Source organism: Stigmatopora argus, chromosome 15, assembly GCF_051989625.1.
Source record: "Stigmatopora argus isolate UIUO_Sarg chromosome 15, RoL_Sarg_1.0, whole genome shotgun sequence".
Classification (NCBI taxonomy): Eukaryota; Metazoa; Chordata; class Actinopteri; order Syngnathiformes; family Syngnathidae; genus Stigmatopora; species Stigmatopora argus.
Window position 1 is genome coordinate 11,670,985 of NC_135401.1, and position 26,518 is coordinate 11,697,502.

General features: G+C 40.5%; 1 protein-coding gene across 2 annotated transcripts; it reads right to left on the bottom strand.

Annotated features, from left to right (window-relative positions):
* Positions 1 to 517: 517 nt before the first annotated feature.
* On the bottom strand, positions 518 to 26,518 carry zfyve28 (zinc finger, FYVE domain containing 28). Of its 2 annotated transcripts, XM_077621350.1 has the most exons (14): positions 26,053 to 26,518; positions 14,751 to 14,891; positions 12,724 to 12,861; positions 12,382 to 12,584; positions 12,177 to 12,266; positions 11,190 to 11,279; positions 11,013 to 11,114; positions 8,520 to 10,022; positions 7,277 to 7,372; positions 6,189 to 6,352; positions 4,923 to 5,039; positions 3,785 to 3,886; positions 2,007 to 2,110; positions 518 to 1,925 (listed from the first exon to the last, which is right to left on the bottom strand). In XM_077621350.1, exons 1-14 carry the CDS (start codon positions 26,086 to 26,088, stop codon positions 1,794 to 1,796), a joined length of 3,018 nt encoding a protein of 1,005 aa, XP_077477476.1. In that variant the 5' UTR covers positions 26,089 to 26,518; the 3' UTR covers positions 518 to 1,793. The 2 variants fall into 2 exon arrangements, with proteins under 2 accessions (XP_077477476.1, XP_077477477.1); XM_077621351.1 differs by lacking the exon at positions 7,277 to 7,372 and having other exon boundaries at positions 26,053 to 26,517.

The window sequence follows — 26,518 nt, forward strand, 5'->3', positions numbered from 1 at the left end:
AAAGACCGATATTGTATCATTATTATTTATGTGATTTACATTTTTAAATGGTTTAACATAAAAAATTAAAAAAGTTACACAATTTAATAACAACGCTTGGTTGTTTTTGAAACTATAAATCGCATTCACAATTCAAATCCTTGCTCAATTGAATGTAAAAAACAAAGAGGAAATGCTGCCATCTTGTGTCGATACAGAGCCACAACATTTCTCCCTATTTTTAACCTCGTTATTTCCCATATTCGCAGCCATATGTGCAAAATGTGAGGGATAGATTAGTAATTCGTTATCACGTATAAGGTATTGAGGGAGGAAAACATACATTGGTTTTATTATTTTGATCCATTGTTCACAGTAGGTTTTTTTAAATTTTATTTATCATTATTTTACAAAAGGCATTTGACATTCCGTTGTGAGGTGACCCTTCTTTGACATTCAACATCTTTTATAAGGGGTTAGAGTTAATCAGATGCTACGAGCACAAGACTGAAGTACTGACAATCAGTCAAACCACCACTGCCCAAAAAGCCATTTATTTCAATCCACATTTCATTTGAAATCAAATAACTTTTCCTTTTTCATGTACACAGCTTCCATCAAGGAAATGTCGTGTCATTTTACAAAATAAGATCAGGCTCTGAAATAAAAGAATACTGTACTCCACCTTAAAATTACTGCATGATTCCCTGTTTATATAAATAAAATTGCTCTAACTCCATATGCCGCTTTTGTTCTTTATAAAAGAAAAATCAAAACTCTTCCGAGGTGAGAATGTATATTCAGGGCAATAAAAGCCAACAATTACGAGAGCGTATTCCTGATAATGAAATGCCTGAGAAGCTGCTTTGAGTTACAGCAAAATGACAATGTCCACTTCCACATCCCAATTGGTATAATCAGTATGGAAGAGCGTTGACGGCAACGCACCTCCAAAATGGATTGGACGTCCATCACCGTCACCGGCGGCCGATGATGAGTTAAGCGCAGAGCATTTCGTACAAATGTCTCCTCCAGTGTCCCGTACCTGAAACGTGTCTTAATCTAAATGAATAAGCAAATTGTGCATGATGCGATTCTATAGAATAGCTTGAGACCATTTGAAATAGGAAATGTTTGGTCGTGGTAGTGCTAATATTGCACGAGAGTGAGAAGGACAAAAAAGCAGTGATCGGACCAGAAGAAGAAGGCTTCCGCCGCTAGATGGCCTTCACAACCACATGATAATAACTATTATGAGATCCCTTTAATCCTTTGAATGAGCAGAGAAGCACCAAGAAAGAAAGAAAAAGGCCAACTTTTGTGTCGGTGTAGTCGAAAATAAACATTCACTGCTATCAATATTGTGTCAATCTGAGTGAAGCGTTCCTGTGAGAACGGCAATAGCAAACATTGCGGTATTGGTTCTGACCGGAATGATTCTTATTTACATACTTTTCATGACTTAGGTACATTCTTTGACTAATCCGAGTCCCGTGGGAGCTCTGGCACAAATGTAGGAAGCTCGCTGAAGAATAGGAAGTCCATTTCAGATGGACGCGAAAAGCAAGAAAACTCGTGAGGTGGCCTGTTTTCGTGTTGTGCTGCGCAAAAGCCGCTTTCAAAGTCCTTGATTGCCTTCTCCACAAAAACGTGTCAACAACCGTGCGCGTACCGGCCGGGCTGACGCCTTCCGAGCCTTTTCCCACCCGCTTCCAACGAGACCCGCCCTCGCTTTCTGCCCTACCTCGTCGCGGCGACGTGGACCGTTGACGTCTTTGCGTGAGCTTTTTGCTTTCGCGGTGGCGGCGTGCGCTTCAAATGTTGGCCTTGTCGCTGTAGAAAGGCGTGACGTGAAACATGTAGCAGTGCGTGCAGACCCGAACGGGTTTCACCTGGCCGTATCGGGGCAAAGGAGCCGAGTGGGAGGAGCAGCGAGAGCAGAAGATCTGAGAGGGGGAAGCGGTGGACATACATTAAAAGGGGTTTCCAGAGCAGTGTGATCCACAGAGAAAGAAGGATGGGGGTACCTTTCCACAGCTCCGACAGTGATGCTTCCGTCGGATGACGGTGAACGGAGCTTTGCAGGCGATGCAGGAGCTGCACACTTCATCTGGAACCCAGTCAGGAGGATCTAGGACAAATTCAAAAGTCACATGGTTCAAATTGTTAGGTTTGTGTTCTTTTTGGAGTTTTGTGTTGATACAGTCTTGGCTTTTTATTTCTGTGTAACTTGTTGTTGTGATTGTCCATTGCTTTCACTTTATTGTCGCCTCCGCGATGTATAACCCACCTGTTTGTTCTCCATGTCTCGTTAACCCAGTGCTTGATAGTCTTTAGCTCTGTTGATCAAGTATTGTGCTACTATTGCAGTGGACAGGCTTTAAAAAAGTTTCATTTAAACTACCTAAAGAAGCTATGAAATAGCTACCATGTCAAAAAATTTGAATTATTGCACTAATACATCAGGGAACCCTCACTTTTTTTGTTGGAATTCTGGTTTTGACATCACAACCAGAATTTTAAGCTAATACATGTTGACAGAATGACGTAATAGTCACACTGCAACATTGTTAAGACCAACAGTATGTATACATGTACATCTGTGTATGTATGTATATGAATATGTATATATATGTATGTATAGGTCTATATACATGTATGTATAGGTCTATATATATCTCAGCAACACGCTTATTTATTTATATATTTATTAATGTATTCACATATTTATTTACATATTTATGTACTTATTTATTTACTTATTTATTCACATATTTATTTATCTATTTACATATTTATGTATTCATTTATTTACATATTTATTTACTTATTTATTAACTTATTTATTACCCATCTATTTATGTATAAAATGTATTTTCCTGTATGTGCATTCTCACCCTCTTGCTACTGTGACAATGAAATTTCCCGAATACGGGATGAATAAAGTTATCCAATCCAATCCAACATGAGACCAGCGTGCCGTGCCTATGCATAGCATGCTACCAGTTTGCAGCTGTTGATGGGTGTGATATCATCTTCGGTTTGGAGATTTTTTTTTTGTGGGAGAGGTCAAGGCAGCTGAGGAAGAACTGTAAGAAAATTAGGATCTAATTTCATTGTTGAGATTTTTCTGTCACTTTTTGGGATGTCCGAAATGTGGTCTGCTATTATTTTAAAGTCACTTGGTCTAGTATTACATTGCACCTTCAACTACAATCCAGCTTAATTAAAATGTTTAAAGCTATAACATGAATTAAGTTTTTTTAAATTAGCATTTAAATGTATTCTTTATGAAGCATAGCCTGAATGAGGTTTCCTAAAATGCAGCCGATTAACAAAAAAAACTGAAATGCTAAAATGTGGCACAAATTAATGCAAATCAATGAAAGGAGAAAAAATGATAATATATCTATGAATCAACCAACGTATTTCCAAGAACACCCTCTTCCTTGCCTCTATGTTGCAATCTGATGATGACATTCAATTCAATTCTGAGAACATCCTGTTTGAAGTCTAGCAACGGTGAAGTATCATTTGACTAATTCTTTGGTTTCTTGTTTTGATGACATCGAAACGTGAAGAGGAAATGTACTAGCGATTTTAGTTGCGAAAGATCATATCTAACAACCTGATAGTAAAAGTCTGTGAAGTTGCCTCGGCATTTACTTTGCACACCTCATCCAAAATTTGCAGACCTGTTTTGGGTGTGCATTTTGGCTCTACAAAAAGTAGAGTAGTAAAGCTGCATCTGAACCCAAATAGCTGACATTTCAACTACATTCAGTGTGTTTGTGTCTATGCTGACCTTCAAACTGGCCTTCACGAGCCTTGGCTGCCAATTCTGATGATGAAATGGTCTCCTGACAGAGAGCACAGTCCTCTAGTACGGCACTTCGGAGAACAGGACCTGGTGGACAAAACGGCGGAACAAACGAAATCTGAGCTGTGAAGAATTACAGCAATTTGCAGAAAATATTAAGAAGAAAATTGCTTTTTTTTTGTTTAAATGGGGCAAACAGTCTTTGGGATTTCTCCCTAAAAAGTACATGCCGACTTGTGGTTTCGAGACCTTTGTGTCACTACAACCATTTGAGGCCAACCACAGTTGGTAACAATATTTTCAAGGAAAGGATATCAAAATTACACCACGGAATAGCTGCAAATCACTTTGTTAGATGTCATCAAAAACTCGGGATTTTACTCGATGACTAGGGCTCCATCTGACGAACATTTTGGGACAAACTATAGGTGATGAGTCGGATTTAAAAAGGATGGCGATCCACTGTTTGCTATGAGAAGCTACTATGCTAGCATGACACATGGCTACTAACTAGCCATTTTCTATGAGAACTTTATTGCTGATAAAGGCTATGTCTGCTACCTAATGCCATTTCAGATGGACAACTTATATGATATGTTGTGGGATGTTAGGAAGATTTGAGAAGGACAGATAGCACTAATAAAACAGCTTTGCTTGGGTCAAGTATGGGGATTTTAAAGAGAATTCTGTTTGCTAAGTAGTCAAGGTGAATGGGATTTTATTTGAAGTTAAGTATTTTGGGGGGTTTCAGAGTCCCTCAAAGACACCTGTATGACTTGTGCTAGTGGTTGTCTTTGCTGAAAAGCCACCGCTAATCAAAGAGAAGGAGCTACTTGCTGCGTTGGTGATGTTAATATCATTTTTGATCAATTAAATCGTTCTGTGTAACATCTTTACATATAAACATTCCCCTATATCAAAACTGATATTCGGTTGTGGCCTGTATGTTTTTTTTCTTAAAATATGAGAAATATTGTAGGGTTTGGTAATGTTTGGGTTCCCTACATAGTAAGGAAATGATGTTAGTGAATTAAATGGCATCTCTCCTCTGGCCCAATTATAGAGAGGGGAGGAAAGATGTCATTCAAATATTATTGATATACACAACACAAACAAGGCCCACCATTCTTTGACTTTTCGTTGTCTCCCTGTTCACATTTGGTTGCCATAACTTCAAACAGTGTCTTGAGGATGCTGCGAAGGTCACTGGCATAGTTAGTTTGCAGCTGATCAGCAACACCTATGAGCCACGACAGGGAAAAATGAAATAATAAGGAGCACTTGATGTAGAGCACGTGTCAAGGTGGCGGCCCGGGGGCCAAATCTGGCCCGCCGCATCATTTTTTTCCCCCACATCCATCAGAACTCTAAATTTGCGGTAACACAACACACATTCCCTTCTGAGGTCATATGAAAAGATGTTTGGGTGGTGATCTGCCTCCTACTAGCTGACTGAAGGTAAGTGAAAGACAGTGAGAGGTAAGTGACCTGTATCCATAACAGCAGAATGCCAAATTACAAGTCCGTAACTATCACTTATTTATGTCTTTTGCCGAGTAAACGCAGCTTATGGAGAAGCACCACCAATTTCGTCATACGCAGTTCTGGGTGTGATGACAAGTAGGCTTTTTGTTGTTGATGATGACGACAGGGCCTATGTCCGATTATTATTATTATTATTATTATTGTGTGGCCCGGGAAAGTAAATCATGAGTGCCGACTTTCTGTTTTAGGATCAAATTAAAATGGAGTATAGATGTATATTAAATATCCTAATTTTCCCCCTTTTAAATAAATAATTGTAATTTTTTAATCCATTTTTTCTGTGTTTTTAGTTCAAAAATCATTTTGTAAAATCTAAAAATATATTTAAAAAAAGCTGAAATAAACATTGTTTTAGATCTATAAAAATTGAATATTCAGGGCTTTTAATCCAGTTCTTTTAATCCATTTATTTAAAAAAAAAATATTATATTAAAAAAAATTCCAATCCAATATCCTGTTTTTGGTGTTTTTTCAGAGGGTTGGAACGAATTACTTTGTTTTTAGTTCATTTCAATGGGAAACGTTCATTCGAGTTACGAGAATATCGACATACGAGCTCAGTCCCGGAACGAATTAAGCTCATATCTCGAGGTACCACTGTATAAGCATTTTAAAAGTTGAATTTGCAAATGGCATATCAAATTAAATAAGTTAGCCTCCTAGCTGCTATCTGGATGCATTGTGGCATGACACTGCCTCTTACTGGTTAGTCAGTGGTTCAGGGTAATGTGTGTATTATGTGAATGGGGGTGTGTGTGGTCTTGGGTCATTGAGCACAAAACTCACAATAGTAGTGGTAGACACGTTTTTTGAGTGAAAAAAAAATGCGTTTACAAGAACCTACCTGATATACAAACAAATAGACGGTGGATGAGGTCACTGCTACTGTGGAAGCGTGAGCGAATCTTATTTCGGGTAGCCATCTTGGCATCTTGCATGGCTAGTCGGATCTCCTCATGGTCCAGGTCCTCTGACGTGCCTGAGCTGGGAGTGAGGCTGCTGACAGGGCTGCGGTAAAGCAAAGAAAGACAGAGCAAAAGAGACCGTTCAATTTCCTCAACTGTTGCTACATTATTCACATCATTCATCCATATTTTATTGAGTGAAGATGTTACGATTTAAGACAGCAAAGACAACTAGAAACCAGCAACAAAGATGGGAAAAAAACACCATCTGCTGCTTTGGCCGAGGATTAATTCATTTCCTTCCATTTACAGTGATAGACATCAAAGCCATTTTATAGTGAATGTTTAGTATAAGATGATCAAGTTTCAGTGCCATTGATAGGAATAGGCGTCCAATCAAATTAGACTGAGGGGGTTTGACAGTAATTGTTCGATCGCTGCCCAAAACACTGTCAAAAGGTTAATTTACATAAAGATATTAAAGCTGCATGTTCTCCCGGGGCCTGCGTGGGTTTCCTCTGGGTACTCCGGTTTCCCCCCACATTCCAAAAACATGCATGTTAGGCCGATTGGACACTCTAAATTGCCCCTACGTCTTGGTGTGAGTGTGCATGGTTGTCCGTCTCCTTGTGCCCTGCGATTGGCTGACCACCGATTCAGGGTGTCCCCCGCCTCTGGCCAAGAGACAGCTGGGATTGGCTCCAGCACCCCCCGCAACCCTAATGAGGATAAAGCGGTTCAGATATTTGAATATTATTTGAATTTTATTAAGGATAGCCCCTTGAGATTAACAATCTCATTTTCGGGTCCGAAAGAAAATGAGATGAGATGAGATATTAAAGCGGTTATAACATTTGGAAGGTTGTTGATGTCTTTCATGAATTTGAATGTGTTAAGTGTAAATTTGTTGCCATGTGGCTAGTGTAAAAACAGCTCAATTTTAGAGGAAGTCTTGTTTGTATCACTATCAATGGCATCTAATGAGTTAGATACTACTGTGCTACCATATGATGTTGCTGATAGTTACCTGGGAGTGTAAACACTGCTGGACAGACTACAGGTAGTGACCGACACACTCTCACAGTCACTACCTGACACAGAGCTGAGGGGGGAGTTGTGAAGACTAAAAACAACAGTACAAAAAGGAGAGGAAAATAAGGAAACGTTAGGAAGGAAAACTTAAAAAGCACAAAAACTGTGGAATAAAAAAAAAATACAACAAAAATAAAATAGCAGTCACAGGCTTTCCCCCCCAGAAAACCGATGGTAGAAAAGCCCACTGGTTTGGGGGAAAATAAATAAATAAAATGAATAATGTTAAATGGAAGGAATTTTGAAATGACGACTATCAATGAATGTGTATGTTATTATGTTAGCCAAATAGAACATGACTGATGTTAATGCCAACAAAACGGAGTCGAAAACCAACTCATCCACCCTTCCTTCCTTCACGCCAATCATTTGTGCAGTGCATTTAGGGACAGCCCAGAAAACAGAGTTTAACATCAACATTTAAACATGAAGTATGCATGCAACCAAATTCAGTACCTAAATGTCTTTATTTATTAAAAAGGCAAAGATATTCCCGGCGCAGGAATTATAATACTCTGCATACCCTGACTTAATGATGAACAAGGGATGAGCGTCATTAAGTCGAAACATTGTAGGTTAAATACATTGTAACCCGAGAACTCCCTGTATACCAATAGATGTGGCTAAATTTGTATAATTTTTACACGTATGCTTTTGTAGTAATATTTTTACCCAGTGCGGGGATGCTAGTTGCGCACATGGCTCATAAAGCAGTGGTGGGAGCCCCGAGTAGAGTTCCAAATTATGTACCGTATTTTCTCACATATAAACCACCCCGCGTATGAGCCCTTAATATTGCCTTGAAATCGTTGAATTTTTGAATTTCTCGCGTATAAGCCACCCCCTGATTCAAAATTTTCACCTCCATATTCATGCCTTTAATAGGGAGTACAAATGTGTTACTTTGAAGGGCTTAGTAAAAATCATCGTTCGTGATATAAAGTTAGTAATTCGTCCAGTAATGGTTGTTTTCTTACTGCAAAACAGAAAATAACCATAAAATAGTTAATTTGCCGACATCTACTCTATAGCAACGCTGTAAGTCTTGTGCGCATATAAGCCATACCCTTCAGTCATCATTTTTTTTGTTACAAATACGGCTTATGAGCGATGAAATACGAGGAAATCTAATACTCAGCACTGTACATTTGTGAGGTGAATTACAAGAGAAAACTTACCTGGAAGCCTTCCTGATCTCCTCTTTGCTGTCTCTCTTGGATTCCTTAATTCCTTGCCAGTCCTTGTCCCGTAGTGAGCCTCCAGTTGCATGTTGCCTCGTTTCAATCCTCTCCTGGTAGTTACATGTGGAGTTCTCACCCCCTACATTGTTTCCACACCCCTGAGTACGATGCCCCGGTTGTGGCTCGCCCATCAGGCATTCCTCACACAGGTGGGGACTCCCTTCCTCTTCCAGATGCTGGTTCAAGCAGCGGGAAGAAGTCTGAGACAGCTGGCAAAGTTCTCTCCTTCCTCGCGGCGGCATTCGGCAAGCGGAGGACTGGATGATGGCACCGGGGGCCACGGTTTTACAGTGTTTTTCTGTTCTTAGAGCGAGGCCTAAACCGAGCCCTGTACTCGCAGAGGTAATGGCATCCTCCCGGCCGTCTTCACAGCTCCCGCAGCACACGCAAGAGTTAAGCAAGCAGTGAGTGGCCACCAGCGGACCGCAGGGTTCGAGCTCAGAGGGAGAGGGGCGAGGCAATAGCATCTTATCCACAGCCAGCTCCGTCAAGCTGGGCGAGCGCGGGTTGAATATGACGGTGGCGGAAAGTTTCATGCCACCCATACGGTGGGCAATGACTTCTGCGGTTTCATTCACGGTGCCATCTAAACCCAATTCCCAGCCATTGGTGTAAGGCAGCGGTTCAGAGCCTGGAGCAGATGTGCACGATGGCGGGCGCATTGGATTGAGACAGCGTGTGTTCTTACTGCGCTGCACTGCAGGTCCTTCGGGAAGCCAACCATTGCTAATTGTGTCCGGCCGGAGACCTGAGCTACGTTGCAACAGATGAGCAGACTTTGGGGTTTTGGAAGGTGAAGCAACACAGTTAGTGAGTTCTCTTGAATTGCTGGTAACACCATCACCTGCTTGTTCAAGATCTTCCATGAAGAAGACTTTGTCTTCCTCCTCTAAATAAATACCAGTCCTTCCTCTACCCCTCAGTACCCTGAGCGGGGAGGCCTCAGTGCTGGAAGCCCCACTGGCGCCTCCCGCCTCACCTCTGCTGGAAACACGGGCCGGGGACTGACCCTGGCTCGGAGGCGAGAGCAAGGTCGACATCTCGTCACCTACGCGATAGACCATCATGTTGAGCTGTTCCAGTTCTTCCTCGTCATACTGCATGGAACAAGCAAGTTCAGCCTCTTCCGCCTCTTCGCACAGCAGGTCTTCAGTTTGCTCCCCTTTTTCGGATTCCACCTCTTCCCAGCCTTTTTCCACTTGTGCCAACTCCTCCTCGCGGCTGGGGCAAACAAATAGAGACAGATGCTTTTGCTCCTCGTCATCGCTCGCCTTGGAGGTGACATTACTAGGGCTGCGGGGGGCTTGATTTTCTTCAATGTGTGCCGGTGCATTGATTGAAGTCTGCTCGTGGCCTGTTTCCAACTCGCCTTCCTGAGAGATACAGAGGTTCCTCTCCAGCATCAATAACTCTTCGTCTGTCAGAGTCTGAAGCAGGTCTCTGGGAAAAGTGTCATAAATTAGCTGTAACACCCCAGTAATTCTCAAGAACAAAAATTCACAAGTGAAATTCATTCAACTTCTATAAAGAAAGTGACTATTTTAGGTAACATTTTGTCCGTGGACAACATATTGTGGGGTCATCTAGTAGTCCACAATATACACATCCGTGTGGGCGGCATGACCTAAAATGTGATGTCGGCATCTGTGGACGCTAGGTCTAAATCACATGTGTCAAAGTGGTGGCCCGGGGGCCAAATCTGGCCTGCCGCATCATTTTGTGTGGCCCGGGAAAGTAAATCATGAGTGCCGACTTTCTGTTTTAGGATCAAATTAAAATGAAGAGTATAGACATATTACATTTCCTGATTTTCCCCCTTTTAAATCAATAATTGTAATTTTGTAATCAATTTTTTCTGTGTTTTTAGTTCAAAAATCATTTTGTAAAATCTAAAAATATATTTAAAAAAAGGTAAAATAAACATTATTTTAGATCTATTAAAAACTGAATATTCAGGGCTCTTAATCCGGTTCTTTTAATGCATTTATAAAAAAAATCTAAATATTATATCTAAAATGGTCCGGCCCACGTGAAATCAAGTTGGCGTTAAAGCGGCCCGCGAACCAACCCGAGTCTGACACCCCTGGTCTAAATGATGATTAATTATAAATCGTTATTGTATGTTATTTCTAATATTTTTTCATCTAAATAAATACATTTAAAACTAAATTAATCGGACTACAATGAATCAAAATGAAAAGAAAAAAGATCTACAGTCATAGCCCCTAGTAAAAATCAAAAGCTGATTTAAAAAAAGGAAATGCATAGTATTTAATAACTGCCAGTTACGTCAAATTCAATTAAACTGGCTGTGAAGCTCACACTTCAGTACAATCACTTCCATCCCTTCCTGTCACAATGAATTGGACCCCTAGCGCCTTCAACCTTTCCATCGAGTTAGATGAGTGCCTCATAAAGTGTTAACTATACCTGATTTTCTTCAATAAAGTACGAAAAGGACGGAAGAGCTCAGACATGTCCTCTGCTTTTCGGTTAAGGTCGAGAGGTCCTTCTGAGTACACGACCAACCCACTAAAAATAGATACAAAAACAAAGATTGGAAGGAGGAACGCGGCTGGAAGTCTGGTGAAGATGGCCAACACTTACCATACAATGGCTAGTCTGGGAATTGTAAACATCAACGCAGGCTCATAGTCATCAATCATGTCTTGTGTGAGGTAGCCCAGTTTGAGTGCCCTGGGATACAAGAGAAAGGACAAACATCATTAGAATTTTATCTACACTAGTTCTTCTCTATGTGTGGCAGGAATCACTCACTACCTGATTACAGATGACTATTATTATATTTGCATTTTATCTTTTAAAATTTATTTTTTCCGGTAAAAATGTCCACCTTTGTCTGCAAAATAATTAAAATAAAACTTTCTATAGGATTATAGTGTCTTCCACATACTTTAGACACCCATTGCAGCTATCCTCTTAAGGGTAGCACATATTTTGACAATTTATAGTATAACACTACATAATACAACCGCACTGCTCAGTGGTCACAGCCAATAAGAATTGCTGTTGAACGTATAATACTCCACAACTGTGTCAAGCCTAAAAGTCGATTACGACCCGGTAAATAAGCATAGATTGAACAGGTACAGTTACTGTGGTGTCCAAGCATGTGTTTAACTGGGAAATGGTCACAACAAGAGGTGTCATGTTTTGTCTATAAACATGATTTCCTCAATTTAAATTTTCAGAGGTCTGAGAAATTTGTGAGCTGCATACTTCAACACTTTGAGTTACTTTCACGTGAAGGTCATTCATACAGTGGTACCTCTACTGACGAGATTAATTTGTTTCAGAAGTGGCTCATAACTGATTTTTCGGAAAGAGGGAGGGAGAGCAACTCTAACGTGCCAATTTCAAAATAAAATACTACAGGATAGAGGGAGGATGTGCATTTGCCTTTTGGGGGATGTTTAATTTTGTGGTTTTGTAACTTGAATTTCTTTTGTATCATGGAACAGAATTTCCCCATTGACACTTTTCATAACCTGAATATTTCATTGGTAGAGATTTTTGTGACTAGAAGTACCACTGTACTTTGTCTTGTCTTTTCGTTTTGGGGTAAAACATTACCTTTCCACCGTCTCACAGAAGAGTACAATCACCTCCTGCTGTACATAGTATTCTTTGGGAGACTTGACAGGCACCATGGCTGACACGTAGCTGCAATGCAACAGAGTGAAGCGAACATATTTGCTGTTGAGTCAAAGGTTTGTTGTTGACCAATGTGAATTATTATTTGCACTACGACTGCCAAGAGAGTGTGCTCCTAATTTACCTGAGTTCAAACTCAGCAAAAAGGCTGTCGAAATGTCGCAGTGCGTCCTTCATGCGGTCTGTGTAGAAATTGAGGTCTCGCAGGGCCTGGTCTCGGGTGATGTTACGTACCTCCTCCAGGCTGCGAGTCAGGTCCTTTGCCAAAGGTCTCATTGCTATACTCTCGATCTCCCTGTTCATGATGATGGAGCCTGCGGCTAAGCACTGCACAGGAGCAGGAAGATCGTTAACAATTTCATGTAGCGCATTTCCTCGTGGCGAACTTCTTTCGGAAATAAGCAGCATTTTACAGTCTTCACGACAGCTTGTTTTTCTCCAGACCGCTGACAAGGGAATACCGTACCTCAGCTCCGAACCACAGCTGCCCTGCCAAGTTGTCATGACGAATCTCCTCGGGGAACTTGACACAGAAGTCCCGGTTGGCTCGGTCACAGGGAATACATTCATCCATGATCTGATTGATGATATTCAGCACATTGTCCTGCAGAGACACACGGTGACAAAGGCGTGTTGAACAAAAACATAAGAACCAATGACATAGCTTTTGGAGCTCATCGATTGAGATGTGAATGAAAGCACTTTGACGAGAGTATTGGACCATTAGGGTTGCTGTCCTTCAATAAAAAACACTAAAATGAGACCCATAATTCAAGCTGTGGGAATGCTGTGTCACACGGTGAGAGCTAATCAAAAGCTTATGTGCCGCTGGCATGTACGAGAGCCGTAACAATGACTTACAATAAGCTTTTCACTCAACTGTGGCGGCACTGTGCACCGTAATCTTGTCAGGCACAGCACTGCGTCTTTCTGAGCAAACCCACAGGAGGAAGATTAAAAAGCTTTGTGACGAAAAGCTTGACCAGTGATTCCTTTACGGCTTGGAGCTGTTGGAAGTGTCTGTAAGCTTTGAGTAGCAGGGTACGCCGGTGACAACCATCTTAAGGACAGGTTGCAAATCCTCTTCTGATAAAAGATGTTTTTCTGACATTCTTTTGTTGGCCCTTGTTTTTTTTACTGTCCCAATGTATACCAAACAGACAGCTGTTCCCTAGAAAGCGTGATTTACGGGTATGTGAGTGTGTGTGTATGTGTATGTTAAGATTCTCTCGCTACGTTTGTCTAAACCGTGCATCGTACAGAGTTGATTTTTTTTTATGGTGGCCAGAAACGGCTGTCGAATCCTTAATAGACTAGTGATTGAATTTCTTTTCCTTCTCCAAGTGTGTATACTCAAGCTATGAGCATGTGCAAGTATTATCGATCAGTATGCCTGACCTGAAATATGTTAGCTTACTGCTCTCTTGAGCTATTGGAGATTAGGTTCTAATAACAATAATAAATTAATAATTAATGAGTGAAGTAATTTCTGGTACCCCAAGACGATCAATTCCAGAGTAGAAAAAAAAAACTCTATAAGACCATGTAAAATAAAATAGACATCCAAATGTTTGCAAGAAAAAAGATCACTCCAGGGATAGAAGGAAAAAGAACAGCAGGGGGTCAAGTGGTGACCTTATTAAGCACTGCCCCAGTGTGTAGTGGAACTGGGAGGGCTGCTGGAGCACAACAGGCCACATGATGATCTTCCGACCACCTGCAGCTCTCTTAGCATGATACAGCATGGCATCCATTACTCATGTGCAGCCTTGTTCTCCAAGTCCCTCTCAGCCATGACTGCACAAACACTACTCTAACCATTTTCTCTATCATGTGTACATTTGGGCCATGACCAGATATAATACACACAGACAGGGACACAATATAGAGACACCCTTGTAATGCGAACTCCAAAAAGATTCAACTTTACCTCCACAGAGTTCAGTTATGAGGTTCGGGTTTAAATCTCAGCTGACATGTAGCTAAGGCACTGTTATATACCGTCACTCACTAAGGAAGCCAAAGTTGTATATTTATTAACGAAATATGTGACCTCAAGTAGTGTGTTAGCTCATAAAATTGAATGTGTATCCTTGTTTTCAAAGACCCTTGTATTACTTGCAAAACACTTCTTATCGCCCGTTATCAGCTCAACGTGCTTCATGTGGAAATTTGACCTAGATAAGGTCACCACGCCAAGTTTTAGACCAAAGCTGATAAGGTTAGTGTCTATTTTCAGATTGCCTGTTAAACCCTAACACCCAACCAGGTAATTTGAGCAATACTGCACAAATATGCCCAGGAATCTAAGAGTGTGAAATCATATTGCTGTTGAATTAATACTGCTTGAATTCAACATTACTCCAAAGAACACAATTGATTTAACTGGTTGATAAACCGTTGAGGCTGCTCCAAAACAAGTACTGAGAGGGATTTTGCAATTTTGAATAATTTGTGCGATAGATACTGTTGCACCTCGTTCTTCCAGCTCACCTGGCAGGAGCGGAACTGGTTGACCAGAAGCGTACATCTTTGAGGGTCCTTCCTGCCATCGAGGCTGTCAAGCTCAGCGGCCACCTGGTTCAACTCATCATCGGCATAGTAGAACTGGGCCAGTAGCTGAGGGTCCGTCCTCTGCAAAGAAATAAAGCACACTACTATGACAAAATGTCAGAATGCCAAAACACGATAGCTTGGTTTTAGCAGTCTTTCTACATATTTAAAATCGTGATTTAGCACCCAATTCCTATCAATTATTATACAGTACTAGGATAGTGATATTGCTCATACATCCCATCACACATCACAGAACTCCTCGCAGCCAAATACATTAGCTATTACATTACATAAGCTCTCATGGTCTACAAACACCACGGCAGTAGTGAAGAGGGCCCAGAAACGACTCAATTTCCTCAGGGTACCCAGGAGGAACTTGAACACTAAGCTTCTGGTAACCTTCTATAGAGCCACTGTGGAGAGCATCCTGGCATACTGCATCACAGTGTGGTACGCTGGAAGCACGGCAGCAGACAAAAAGGCCATGCAGAAAGTGATTAACACTGCCCAGAAGATCGTCGGCTGCTCTCTGCCCTCACTGGAAGACATTGCCAGCCCTCGATACCTCAGCAGAGCCAGGAACATCATCGGGGACCCATACCACCCTGGTCACAATCTGTTCCAGCTGCTGCCCTCTGGCAGACGCTATAGGTCCCACAAAGTACAGACAAATAGGCTTAAGGACAGTTTTTTCCCACATCCATCAGGACTCTAAACTTGCGGTAACACAACACACAATCCTTCCTGCGTAATAACTTCGGGGTGAGGTAATATGAATAGACGTTGGGCGATGATCTGCCTCCTACTGACTGACTGAAGGTAAGTGAAAGACAGTGACAGGTAAGTGATCCGCTCGGGGGGTGATGCAATGTATCCATCAAGGCAGAATGCCAAATTACGAGTCCGAAATTATCACTTATTTGGGTCTTTTGCCGGGAAAACGCACCTTATAGAAAAGCACTACAAATTTCGTCATACGCAGTTTCTGGGTATGATGACAATTAGGCTTTTTGTCGAGTCAATGATGATGACAAAGCCTATGTCTGATTATTATTAATCAACATTTGCCTGCCTCCGCCATGTTAAGAAGTTTGTTACACAAATAACCAATGTGTCAGATAAAGACACATGGTATCTTTGTTCTGCAGCAAAGTAGGTTAAATTCTAAAGTAAAATGATGCATTTCGTGTGTACACATAAGCTAATAATAATAATGCATGTGATGTATAGGAGTTAAATTAAAAACACCAATATAGGGCAGACAGCTCACCATACATTAGATGCAAATTCAGGATAATATTATTTCGAGTTTATTTGGGTCGGCCGAAATGACATATTTAGTATTCATTGTCATTTGGCAAGTTAACAGCTTTAATACATGAAAACTCCCAGAAGAGTAGGCGTAATTAGTGAGCCGAACCCTTGTAGAGCATTTGTGTCATTATCTCCCACCATGCAATGGAGGCGTTGGGACCAACAGCACATATGGGCTAATTGTGCATTGCTTGAGTGACAACACATTACACAAGGTAATAGCTGGATCTTAGCTTTGCTTGTACTTGAAAAGAATAAAAGAGCAATTCTGAGTACAAAGGACAATCTATGCACACGCAGACACTGAATCGAAGGAGGGCTCAGACAGAGCGAAAGGTTAATGGATTTGAAAACGGCGACCGCATGCCGACACGTATCAGACACAGAATGATAGTGCGAGAAATCGGGTGCTAAAAGGGCAGCAGGACAGGGTGGATTGGGAGAGACATTTGTGTGTTTTTTTATATGCAGTGAAATGAAAGTGTTTTTTATGATATTAAATGGAACATTAGTATACTACTGTAATGGAGAAGACTCTCACAGGTGCCTTTTCCTTCAAGTTTGCAGTGGTCTTCCTGTTGTGTGATCCTCTCCCTTGTGGATATTCTCCCTGAATATGATACTCAATGCTGTTCCTTCACTCACGCTCATTAATAATGAAAGAAACAGCAAGGAGGGTATACAGAGATATAAGAAGCTGCAGTGGGGCTGCTTGTCGCATCATTGCGTAAGAAGACACTTTTTGAAAGGGTGCTCGAAAGATCTTTATATGATAAAACTTTTTTTTTTCAAAAAGCAGTTTGGTATAGCTTATATTTCTCAGTAATGTCACCAGTAGGCAAGTTTTAGTTAATGATGTTTGAAAAAAATGGGAGGTCTGTGACACAAATGTCAAATTGACCACCAAGGAAACAGAAAAATAAAATTTGAGATGATTTTTCCCTTTTTTTCTGAAGCATATATGCCATGGCGCTCCCCCTGCTGCATTCCTCATACAAGTGTTAACATTCCAGCAACACTGTATCATGAGACACTAAGTCAAAGACACTCAACGTTCATTATAGACTGAAACTCACAGACGCATAAGCTGCTTTACTTGGGTCACAAGTTCATGAAATAATGATTTCTTAAAAGTTAGACATCTGGCTAAATGTGGGCAAACATGTGAAATGTCATAAACAGCCACATGCCAAAGAGAATAAACAAAAAGGCTAAATAATATGGAAGGATCCCCGTTCACTGTGTTCTATTCTTCAGCGTAATTCTTTGTGGGTTAAAATGACGTCAACATATTCAAGTAGCTGACGCAGCTATTGCCCTCCAGCCTACACATTTTGGCATTTGCCCTCCAAAAAAATCTTATCCTCTTCCATATTCAGGCTGTATTCATTCTTCATGGTTCAAGTGACCCAATCCCCTGATGACACTATGAACAAAGGAAATGCGGGGAATTGCAAATCCTGATCTGAAAGTATACTCCTGTATATTGGATGACAGAAATAGGCGATTCATATTATTACAGGCCAGAAGGTCTTTGAACCACAATTTCACTGAGGCTGACTGAATAGCAATTCTCCTGGTTTGACATGCAGCCAATCAGGACACTCAATGCTTAACTTTTGAGGACAGTTAAATCTTTCATTAAAAATTTGCCTGTGTTCAAAGATTTTGCCCGCCCGAATATTTTCACCAATGACAAAGTTGCATTAAGTAGGGACATGGTTTTAATCAAATCCCGTGGTGTGGCATACCCCCATTATAGTCCTCTAGCCCCCCAATGGTGAATGCTCAGACAATGAAGCAATCAACAATAGTGCAAACCTCATTTCAAAGCAATACAATTCACAAGGATTCTGTACTTCTTGCTTGTTTGTGATTGGATATGATCTGTACGTTAGTGAAGGGCAGCGGCTGCCACTGCACGGCATCAGCATTTTTGTCATTTCTGCATTCTCCAAGGTCTTGAGATTCTACACTTCACTTCCATTTAAAGCGTGCAGCTGATGAGATGAGAGCTATCAAACACTTGAATATCACCGCTGTTACAGCCGTGTGCACACTGAACCCACTTAAGGGTGTAACTTCTACACTCTATTCAATTCTATTTGCTGCCTTCAAGCTCCCACCCAAAATTCCCATGCAATTTTTTCTGGCGAGAGTTTAGGCATTGGTCCACCAAGCCATTTATTAATCAGAACTTTACAAAGCAAAAGTAGGCAAAATCGTGAACTAGATTATCAGAATGTAGCAATGGGCTCACATCGCAGCTGCTTTGTGATTCACAATTGCTTTGTCTATCTATAGAATGTTCCGAAGTAGCACTCATGCTGAATTCTATTCTTACCAGCAGCGTGAAGATTTGGATCCACATCAGACGACAATACTTATCTCAGTCGGCTGACTCAGACTGATCCACTCATCAGGAATGATGGCTTAATCTGTGCCTCTTCTTTACAGCCTGTCCCGATGTGACATTTGAAATAGACAGTGACCTCTGTATGTGTCCCACGTCCCCTGACTCCGGAACGGCAGCACGTGAAGAGACCCTGTGCGCATCTCTTATCCAACCAATAATCTTCTTATGCAATTCAGAACAGCCTGTTTTGGCCAACTTGCAGATGCAGTGAAGAGGGTAAATTTTTGACATGATTTCACAAGTCCAATTAGCAGGAGACAGGTGCAAGACTTCCCACATATGAAAAGCTCCAATCAAAAATTTGCGAGAAGCCGTGTGGCCTTAGATATAAAATTCTGTTTCTAGATCATACAGTTGATCAAAGTGTTTTTGGTGCTTCCGGGAGTTATACGAAATGTGACAAACTGCCTCTACTGTTTCAATTTATCAGCTAAGGCAGATGTCGAAATTGAACGGATATAATGTGGGCCTGCTCTGGAGTTAGAAACTAGTTTGAAACAAATCCTCCATTTTTTATGGAGTCTAGGAGCTCAGTGGTGCTAATACTAGAAACTAAGTAAGACTACAATTCTGAGTGTACTACGAAAAAAGGGGTACTCGGACGTTTCGTCGAAAGACGTTTGGTCGACCGGACGTTTGGTAAAACGGACGTTTGGTAGAACGGACGTTTGGTCGGTGGGTTGTTACTGTTGAAACCGGCTCTCAAAATTATAATCATGAGCGAGAGAGAGAGTTTAATATCTAAATATCTAATATCAAAATATCAACAGTAAACTCTCTGTCATAATTTGACAGCGAGCGAACCCGGCGACCAAACGTCCGTTCTGCCAAACGTCCGGTCGGCCAAACGTCCGGTCGGCCAAACGTCCGGTCGGCCAAACGTCCGGTCGGCCAAACGTCCGGTCGACCAAACGTCCGGGGACCAAACGTCCGGTCGACCAAACGTCCGGGGACCAAACGTCTTTCGACGAAACGGGCGGTCACGGAAAAAAGGCTAAGTGCAAAATAACCTTAGTAGTTTTCTGGATCTAAATACAATTGAGCTAAATATGATCCTGAAATGGCATTTGGAAATATTTGCATTGGCCTTTTAACGTAGTTAAAAAACTGTATGAAAAAACTGCCAGGCAACAAGCAGCAATATAAATTTGCTGATTGCTTAGTGTGGATTGTTTCATTGTTTTGCCATGTGATGTTTTGTAAAAGACTTTGGTGTATGAAGCTGTGGATATTGTGAGAGCACCGTAAAAAAATTAAGTGGAGTTCAGTTGTTGAGTATATTAATAGTAACTAAGGATGGGCATTATAATGAATCACATCTTACATATTCAATGACCTGTTAATTCAGTTTCATCTTGCACACGTATAACGGGACTTCAGGTCTGACAACTCCACAGGGAAGCATTATTCTGCATAAGACAGGAATGTCAAACATTCATAGTTATTTGATGGCGTAAGATGGATTGATCGATTCCCTGTTGAAATTGTATTTCATCAAAGAATGAAACAAAAAAAAAGCCTTTCATTAGGTGTTGCGGTAATTAATGGCAATGACCGGTGTGATATCTAATGACTGCAGCCTCCCTGGCAGTAAACCACATCTGTGTTGTACCTTGAAATCTCACATCCCCCACGGCCACTTCCCTTCAATCATTGTTTCCCCACACCTAGCTCAGCGGGCTCCAATTCCCACCAGAATCCACAATGAATATTAAAAAAGCCTTCAAATCACCTTTGCACAGGGGTCACCGCCCTAAATTCAGGCAAATGACACCAAATCAATTACTGCAGGGCTGGCGGTGAAGCAGAACGAGACATGCACAAAGAGCAACAGAAAGTGGGCTAAATATGAAGCCACCGCTCAGCAGTTTGCTGTTCCCTCCTCCATCGACTGTGTGCCAACAGACGTGTTCCTCCACAGAGAGCGGCCGCTAATTGCTTCGCCTGGCCTCACTTCTTCCAATTGCAGGTTGCAGGCAACAACAACAAGGAATAAAAATGATGTACTGACTGAATAGGATATGCAAACATAGCAGCAACATGATAAAAGAAAAATATATAAAACAAGGCCACAACTACTGTATTTTCTAGCATATTGGCCGCCTCCACGTATAAGCCGCACCCTTAAAATTGTTGAGTTTACAATTTCTGCCGTATAAGAAATTGTCACAATTTTCACCTCCATATTCATGGTTTAAAGGACGTTGCCTGCACGTAGATAAATTCAAAAACAAAGTCACGTGACCAGGAAGTATGGTCACATTTATCATCCCTAGGTAAGATGGCGGCACCCTGAGTGAGCAAAGACAGGCACAAGTCACTGAGTTTTTTACGTTTTATGCAGTATACGTTTTTTTTCTAGAATTTTATTCATAGACATCAAAATAAATTTTCTTACGCGTTTTATCTGTTTATCTTTTCTCTATTTTGAAATAAATGACCGTATCAGCCGCATTGTCTTGCGTTATCGCATTTCGTGCATGTCAAGTCTAATTTGTGCGCATATAAGCCGTACCTTCGATTCAGTCATCATTATTTTGGGCGACAAATACGGCGTATATGCTAGAAAATACAGTAAAACGAATGTCTATCGTAGACCCATTTTAGTTTCCTAACTTCTGTATTATTCAACAAATAAAATAATAACTGTAGCTAGAGTCGTGGGTGTGTTGGAGGCGAAACTGGAATAGCCCAGCAGCCTCAGGGCAGGAGTGTCTACAAGTACTACAGTTTGAAGTGGTCGACAGACAATCCTAGGTATCAACAATTCATATAAGACAACATTCTCAACTGCAGGCAATTTAGAATTTGGATGGTGGGGCAAACATGTAAAACCTTCAGCAAACGTGCACTCATGTAGGGCAGAATATCCAAAGCATGTTTCCTCAAACTTAAGCAATGATTTACAAATTATGAAATACTTATCTGGAGCATGTAGACTCATTTCATGTTTTGATGCATAGCAACAACAACATTCTACCTTGAAAATTTGGAGTCCAATTTTTTGAAAGATCAACAATTTTTCAAAAGCCTATGGGCACATGTGTCAAAGTGGCGGCCCGGGGGCCAAATCTGGCCCGCCGCATCATTTTGTGTGGTCTGGGAAAGTAAATCATGAGTGCCGACTTTCTGTTTTAGGATCAAATTAAAATGAAGAGTATAGATGTATATTAAATTTCCTGATTTTCCCCCTTTTAAATCAATAATTGCAATTTTTTAATCATTTTTTTCTGTGTTTTTAGTTCAAAAATCATTCTGTAAAATCTATAAATATATTTAAAAAAAGCTAAAATAAACATTGTTTTAGATCTATAAAAAACTGAATATTCAGGGCTTTTAATCCAGTTCTTTTAATCCATTTATTTTAAAAAATCCTAAATATTATATCTAAAAGTTCACGTTAAAGTGGCCCGCGAACCAACCCGAGTCTGACACCCTGGCCTAAGGGAGTCACCTACAACAATCTGGTGTTATTGTTTGGTGAGCTGCACTCTACTTATCTAATCTATAGCTTTTATTGTTCATTACTACGTTCATAACTTTGCTGAATGACTTCACTATATCTATAGCACAGCAATCCTGTAGTGTCAGTGCTAAAGTTTTTCCACTCAGGCCTTCCAAACGAGAAATTCCAGTAACTATGCATTTTTCCGAGTGGGAGTGAGTGTTTTTTTTACAGAGACATTCACAGTATGGTGCAAAAGAGGGCGAGACAAACAGCAGAGGGCGAGATTTTATCTCAAAACACTGATGAGATGAGTTTGTCTCCTGGACATCGGGAAGCTTGCCAGCATTAACTTGGCCTTCTCAAACTCTCTATCACTTACTGGGACATGTCAAGTAAAGTCAAAAATTCTGCATCAACGGTCTGAGTGAGACAGAGAAAGGTAGAATAGTGCATATGAGTATGGAGGCTGATTGCTTATCAACTTGCCAGAAATTGTCGATCCAATGGCTAGCCAGTCAGAGAGTGTTTATACATATGTATACACTCACATTTTCCGTATTTTCTTGCATATAAGCCGTATTTGTCGCAAAAAAAGATGACTGAATCCAGAGTACGGCTTATATGCGCATAAATTAGACTTGACATGCACGAAACTGCAAGGTGATAAAGACGAAACCTAGGACAACATTTAGTTACTTGGAAACAAAAACCATAATTTAGTAATTTAGGTCACTGGAGTTCCTGCCCCCCCGTGAAGTCAAGTCCTTTGTTATCTGAAAGCCATTAAACTGAGACAGCTGAATGAAAGGTGAGCTAATTTCATGTTGCTGACACATGGGCAAGTAATTTAAGTTAGACCTTTTTTTTCTCGATTCATACTCTGTGGTTCAAAAATATAAAAGGCCATAATAGCTACCGTCAGCTAAAACACCACAGTTGGAGATTTAAAAGATTTAATGCTTGCCGCATTTTCTGCCGGAAACACAATCAATTAATTCAACTTTTTCCACTTCCATTAATTGCCTTAGATTATTATAATTAAAATTCAAGGTTAAGATTCAAACCTGTCAAAAACCACCACGAAGACTACAAACTACCAACATTGCGGTGCCATGAAAACCTTATGAGCAGTCACCAAGGGTGTCAGACTCGGGTTGGTTTGCGGGCCGCTATAACGCCAACTTGATTTCATGTGGGCCGGACCATTTTAGATATAATATTTAGATTTTTTTAAATAAATTGATTAAAAGAACTGGATTAAAATCCCTGAATATTCAGTTTTTATAGATCTAAAACAATGTTTATTTAGCTTTTTTTAAATATATTTTTAGATTTTACAAAATGATTTTTGAACTAAAAACACAGAAAAAAATGATTAAAAAATTACAATTATTGATTTAAAAGGGGAAAAATCTGTAAATTTAATATACATTTATATTTGCTGCTTTGTTCAAGCACCCTTTTAATTTGATCCCAAAACAGAAAGTCGGCACTCAGGATTTACTTTCCCGGGCCACACAAAATGATGCGGCGGGCCAGATTTGGCCCCCGGGCCGCCACTTTGACACATGTGGTGTAGACACATTCCAATGGATTTAAATCATGCTGAGAATGAGAGTAACCTTTATTTGATGTTTTTCATTATTTTTTTAATCATTCTATTTTTTAATCCAGTAAAACAGGTTTAACACACTCATTTCTCTGGTTAGATCGTGTTACACAAATGTCCCTCTATTTTACTAAAGAGAGTAACATGACATCAATGTACCATACAAGTGTTACACAAGAATTTCAATGGAAGAGTCACTAAAAATAGACCAAGTACAGAATTACTGTCAAACAGTAGACCACGTAGATAATTCTTATCGATCTCTGGTGAACAAACACACACTGCATTCATTCTGGGAAAATGCAGTGAAGATACCCCTGCTACGTACCTGTACATTCAAAATGTCTGCATTAAGCAGTTCATATTCCCTACTTCTAAAAACTTGTTTTCAGTCTCTACCTATCAAATGTGCTGAAGCTGGAATATTAAACAAAATTCCCCCCTGGCCTGCTCTGCTTGCAGGATCGGGAGATTTACAGCAAATCCAATAACCCCTGACACCAAAAGAAATGACTAGGCCTGGCAGCAGCAGATTGAGAAGAGCACAGGCTGCTCACGAGTAGAAATCTGTGCAAAGTTTCAGCATTAACGCAGGATTTAAATACACTAAAGTCTAAAGTTCAATTCAGTTCAATTCATTACACTAACAAGGAAGTAGTCACTCACTTCATAAACAAGTGGTCGTTCATTAATGACAAAAGGCCAACATTCATCTCTTCATTCATCATCGTGACAAAGGTTTTTAAAATTTGGAATTTGAACAAAAGTTCAACACTTTCTGAAAGGATAACAAGGTTAAAACAAATCTATGCAGCAGATATACCGTGATGTAAAAAAGCACTCATTGTACTATTGCAAGAATAAACATAGGAAAACAAGTTTAGACTTTACTCAAGAAACATTTAAACATGTGAACAATCCATCCCAAAAGTCTTGTTAGAAATCCTACTTGAAGTACAAAAGAGTGACAACCTTATCTCCAAAAGCTTTAATTCAATCTCCTGTTATGATGTTTATTTGACAGTTTCGTAAATGTGAATGGTTCAAAATTCCTCCTGACTGTTATGCACGTGTCATCTGAAACAAAAGGAAATGTTGGATTGATCTTACTGCTGCCAAAGGTTATTAAAAATAATGGTTAAAATATTTTTTCTTGCAGGGTGACATTTACATTTTGTGTTCAGTAAAAACATGGAAACAAATGTGTGGTCCATCTTAATCTTAAATATGATATTATGTACCCACCATTGACTAGTGAGTTATTCCAAAGCAGGTGAAGACAACCAAGCTTCACATTTTAAACTGATTTTGACATTTTACATTTTTGTTAAGGTTAAATAAAATTGACATTTGCTCAAGGTTATTTAAAATTGACAAGTTGTCAAGGTTATTTAAAATTGACATTTTGTCAAGGTTGGTTAAAATCAGTCATACCAAGTCATTCAGCTAATTTTGTTTGTAATTATTTAAAATGTGAATGTAATTTGAATATAATCCACATGTTTACTCTAGCACCCTTCTGATTTAAAGAGGCAGGACACACCTTAGACTGGAAACCAACCAATTGCTGGTTACAGAGAGAAACAGCTATTCACACCCACATTCACACCTACATTTCATTCTTTTAGGAATGTGGGAGAAAGGTGGAATACCTGGTCAAAATCCACACTCCACACAGGAAGGCTGACAATTGAATCCCAGATTCTCTGCATTGTTTGGCAGACATGTTCACCACTCAACTACCTTGGTTCTGATTTACTTTAAATAATACAAATGTGGGTAAATTAACCCTTAACATGGCACTCATTCAACTCATTGCCATTAAGGGCAATGCTTTGAATTTGTCTGCTTAGTCTGCACTTTCACAGCACTCCACTAGTTTAATACAAATGCAATATCAGTGAAATTTAGAATACTTTTTCAACAAATACACATTAAATGGAGAATTTCAGTTTGTTGAAAAAAATGTGTTTACATTTTATACCTCTGATACTATTTACAAATGATCGAACTATCCATCAATCTTTTTTTAAAAAAATCAATCCAAACGTTCCCCTTGAGCTCAATTTATCCATCTAGATGTGCTTTCTAAGGTTTTAAAAGCATTCGTGAACTGATAAGTGCAAGAAATTAAAAAGGAGAGGAGAGGATTTGAGGGTTTACACTTTACACAAACATGTTTTCCCCAGTGTGGCGCTTGAACAAAAGGGGTCAACAAAAACAACGGAGTGGGGGTCTCCGGCTGCATATGTCAACGGCAACACTCAACCGGCCGGCTAACATTAGCAGATGCAGAACAAGAACAAGTGATGCTTGTGGCTTAGCAGAGCCGAATCGAAACGAGCCGAGCCGAACCGAACCGAACCGAGTCGAGCCGAACCGAGTCGAGCCGAACCGAACCACAATAGCACACGCATAGGCTGACATGACATGCGAAACGCACGGAACTTACCCTGGGCTTGTAGAGCCACTTTCGAAAGCGGTTCATCGTTACCTCGCCACCTTCCTTTTGTCACCGAGCGCTCGTCTTCTTCTGCGGTAGTACCTGTGCGCCCTGACAGCCTCGCTCAGCTGCTAGCTAGCTAGCGACGGTGGCTTGCCACTCGGTATAAATAGAAGCAAATAAAAGAACGTGCGACAAGTTATCCTAAATGCTACAAAATGGCCCTGAATGCAGACGGCGTGGGAAGACAGAGACAACGACTTCTTTCTTCATTTTGTCATCCTGCCGGGTTGGACGCCTATTCTTCCCCCTCGTCCTGGATGCCACTTCTAAAGTCCCGTGCACGCAGCGAGAAGGAGCGAATGAACTGAGCGACGTCTGCGGCGCCCCACGCACGTCCGACGTTACTTGATGACAGTCACGTTGACAACATTCACCTCCCACTTTCACAGGAAGTGCTGCATTCAAGTACGCA

Coding starts and splice junctions, on each gene's coding strand:
- zfyve28 (XM_077621350.1), bottom strand. CDS start 26,088: ATGAACCGCTTTCGAAAGTGGCTCTACAAGCCCAGG. Junction 14,892..26,052: donor AGTGGCTCTACAAGCCCAGG/GTAAGTTCCGTG, acceptor ATTTCTTTGCAG/AGGACGGACCCTCAGCTACT. Junction 12,585..12,723: donor AGCTGTGGTTCGGAGCTGAG/GTACGGTATTCC, acceptor GCTCCTGTGCAG/TGCTTAGCCGCAGGCTCCAT.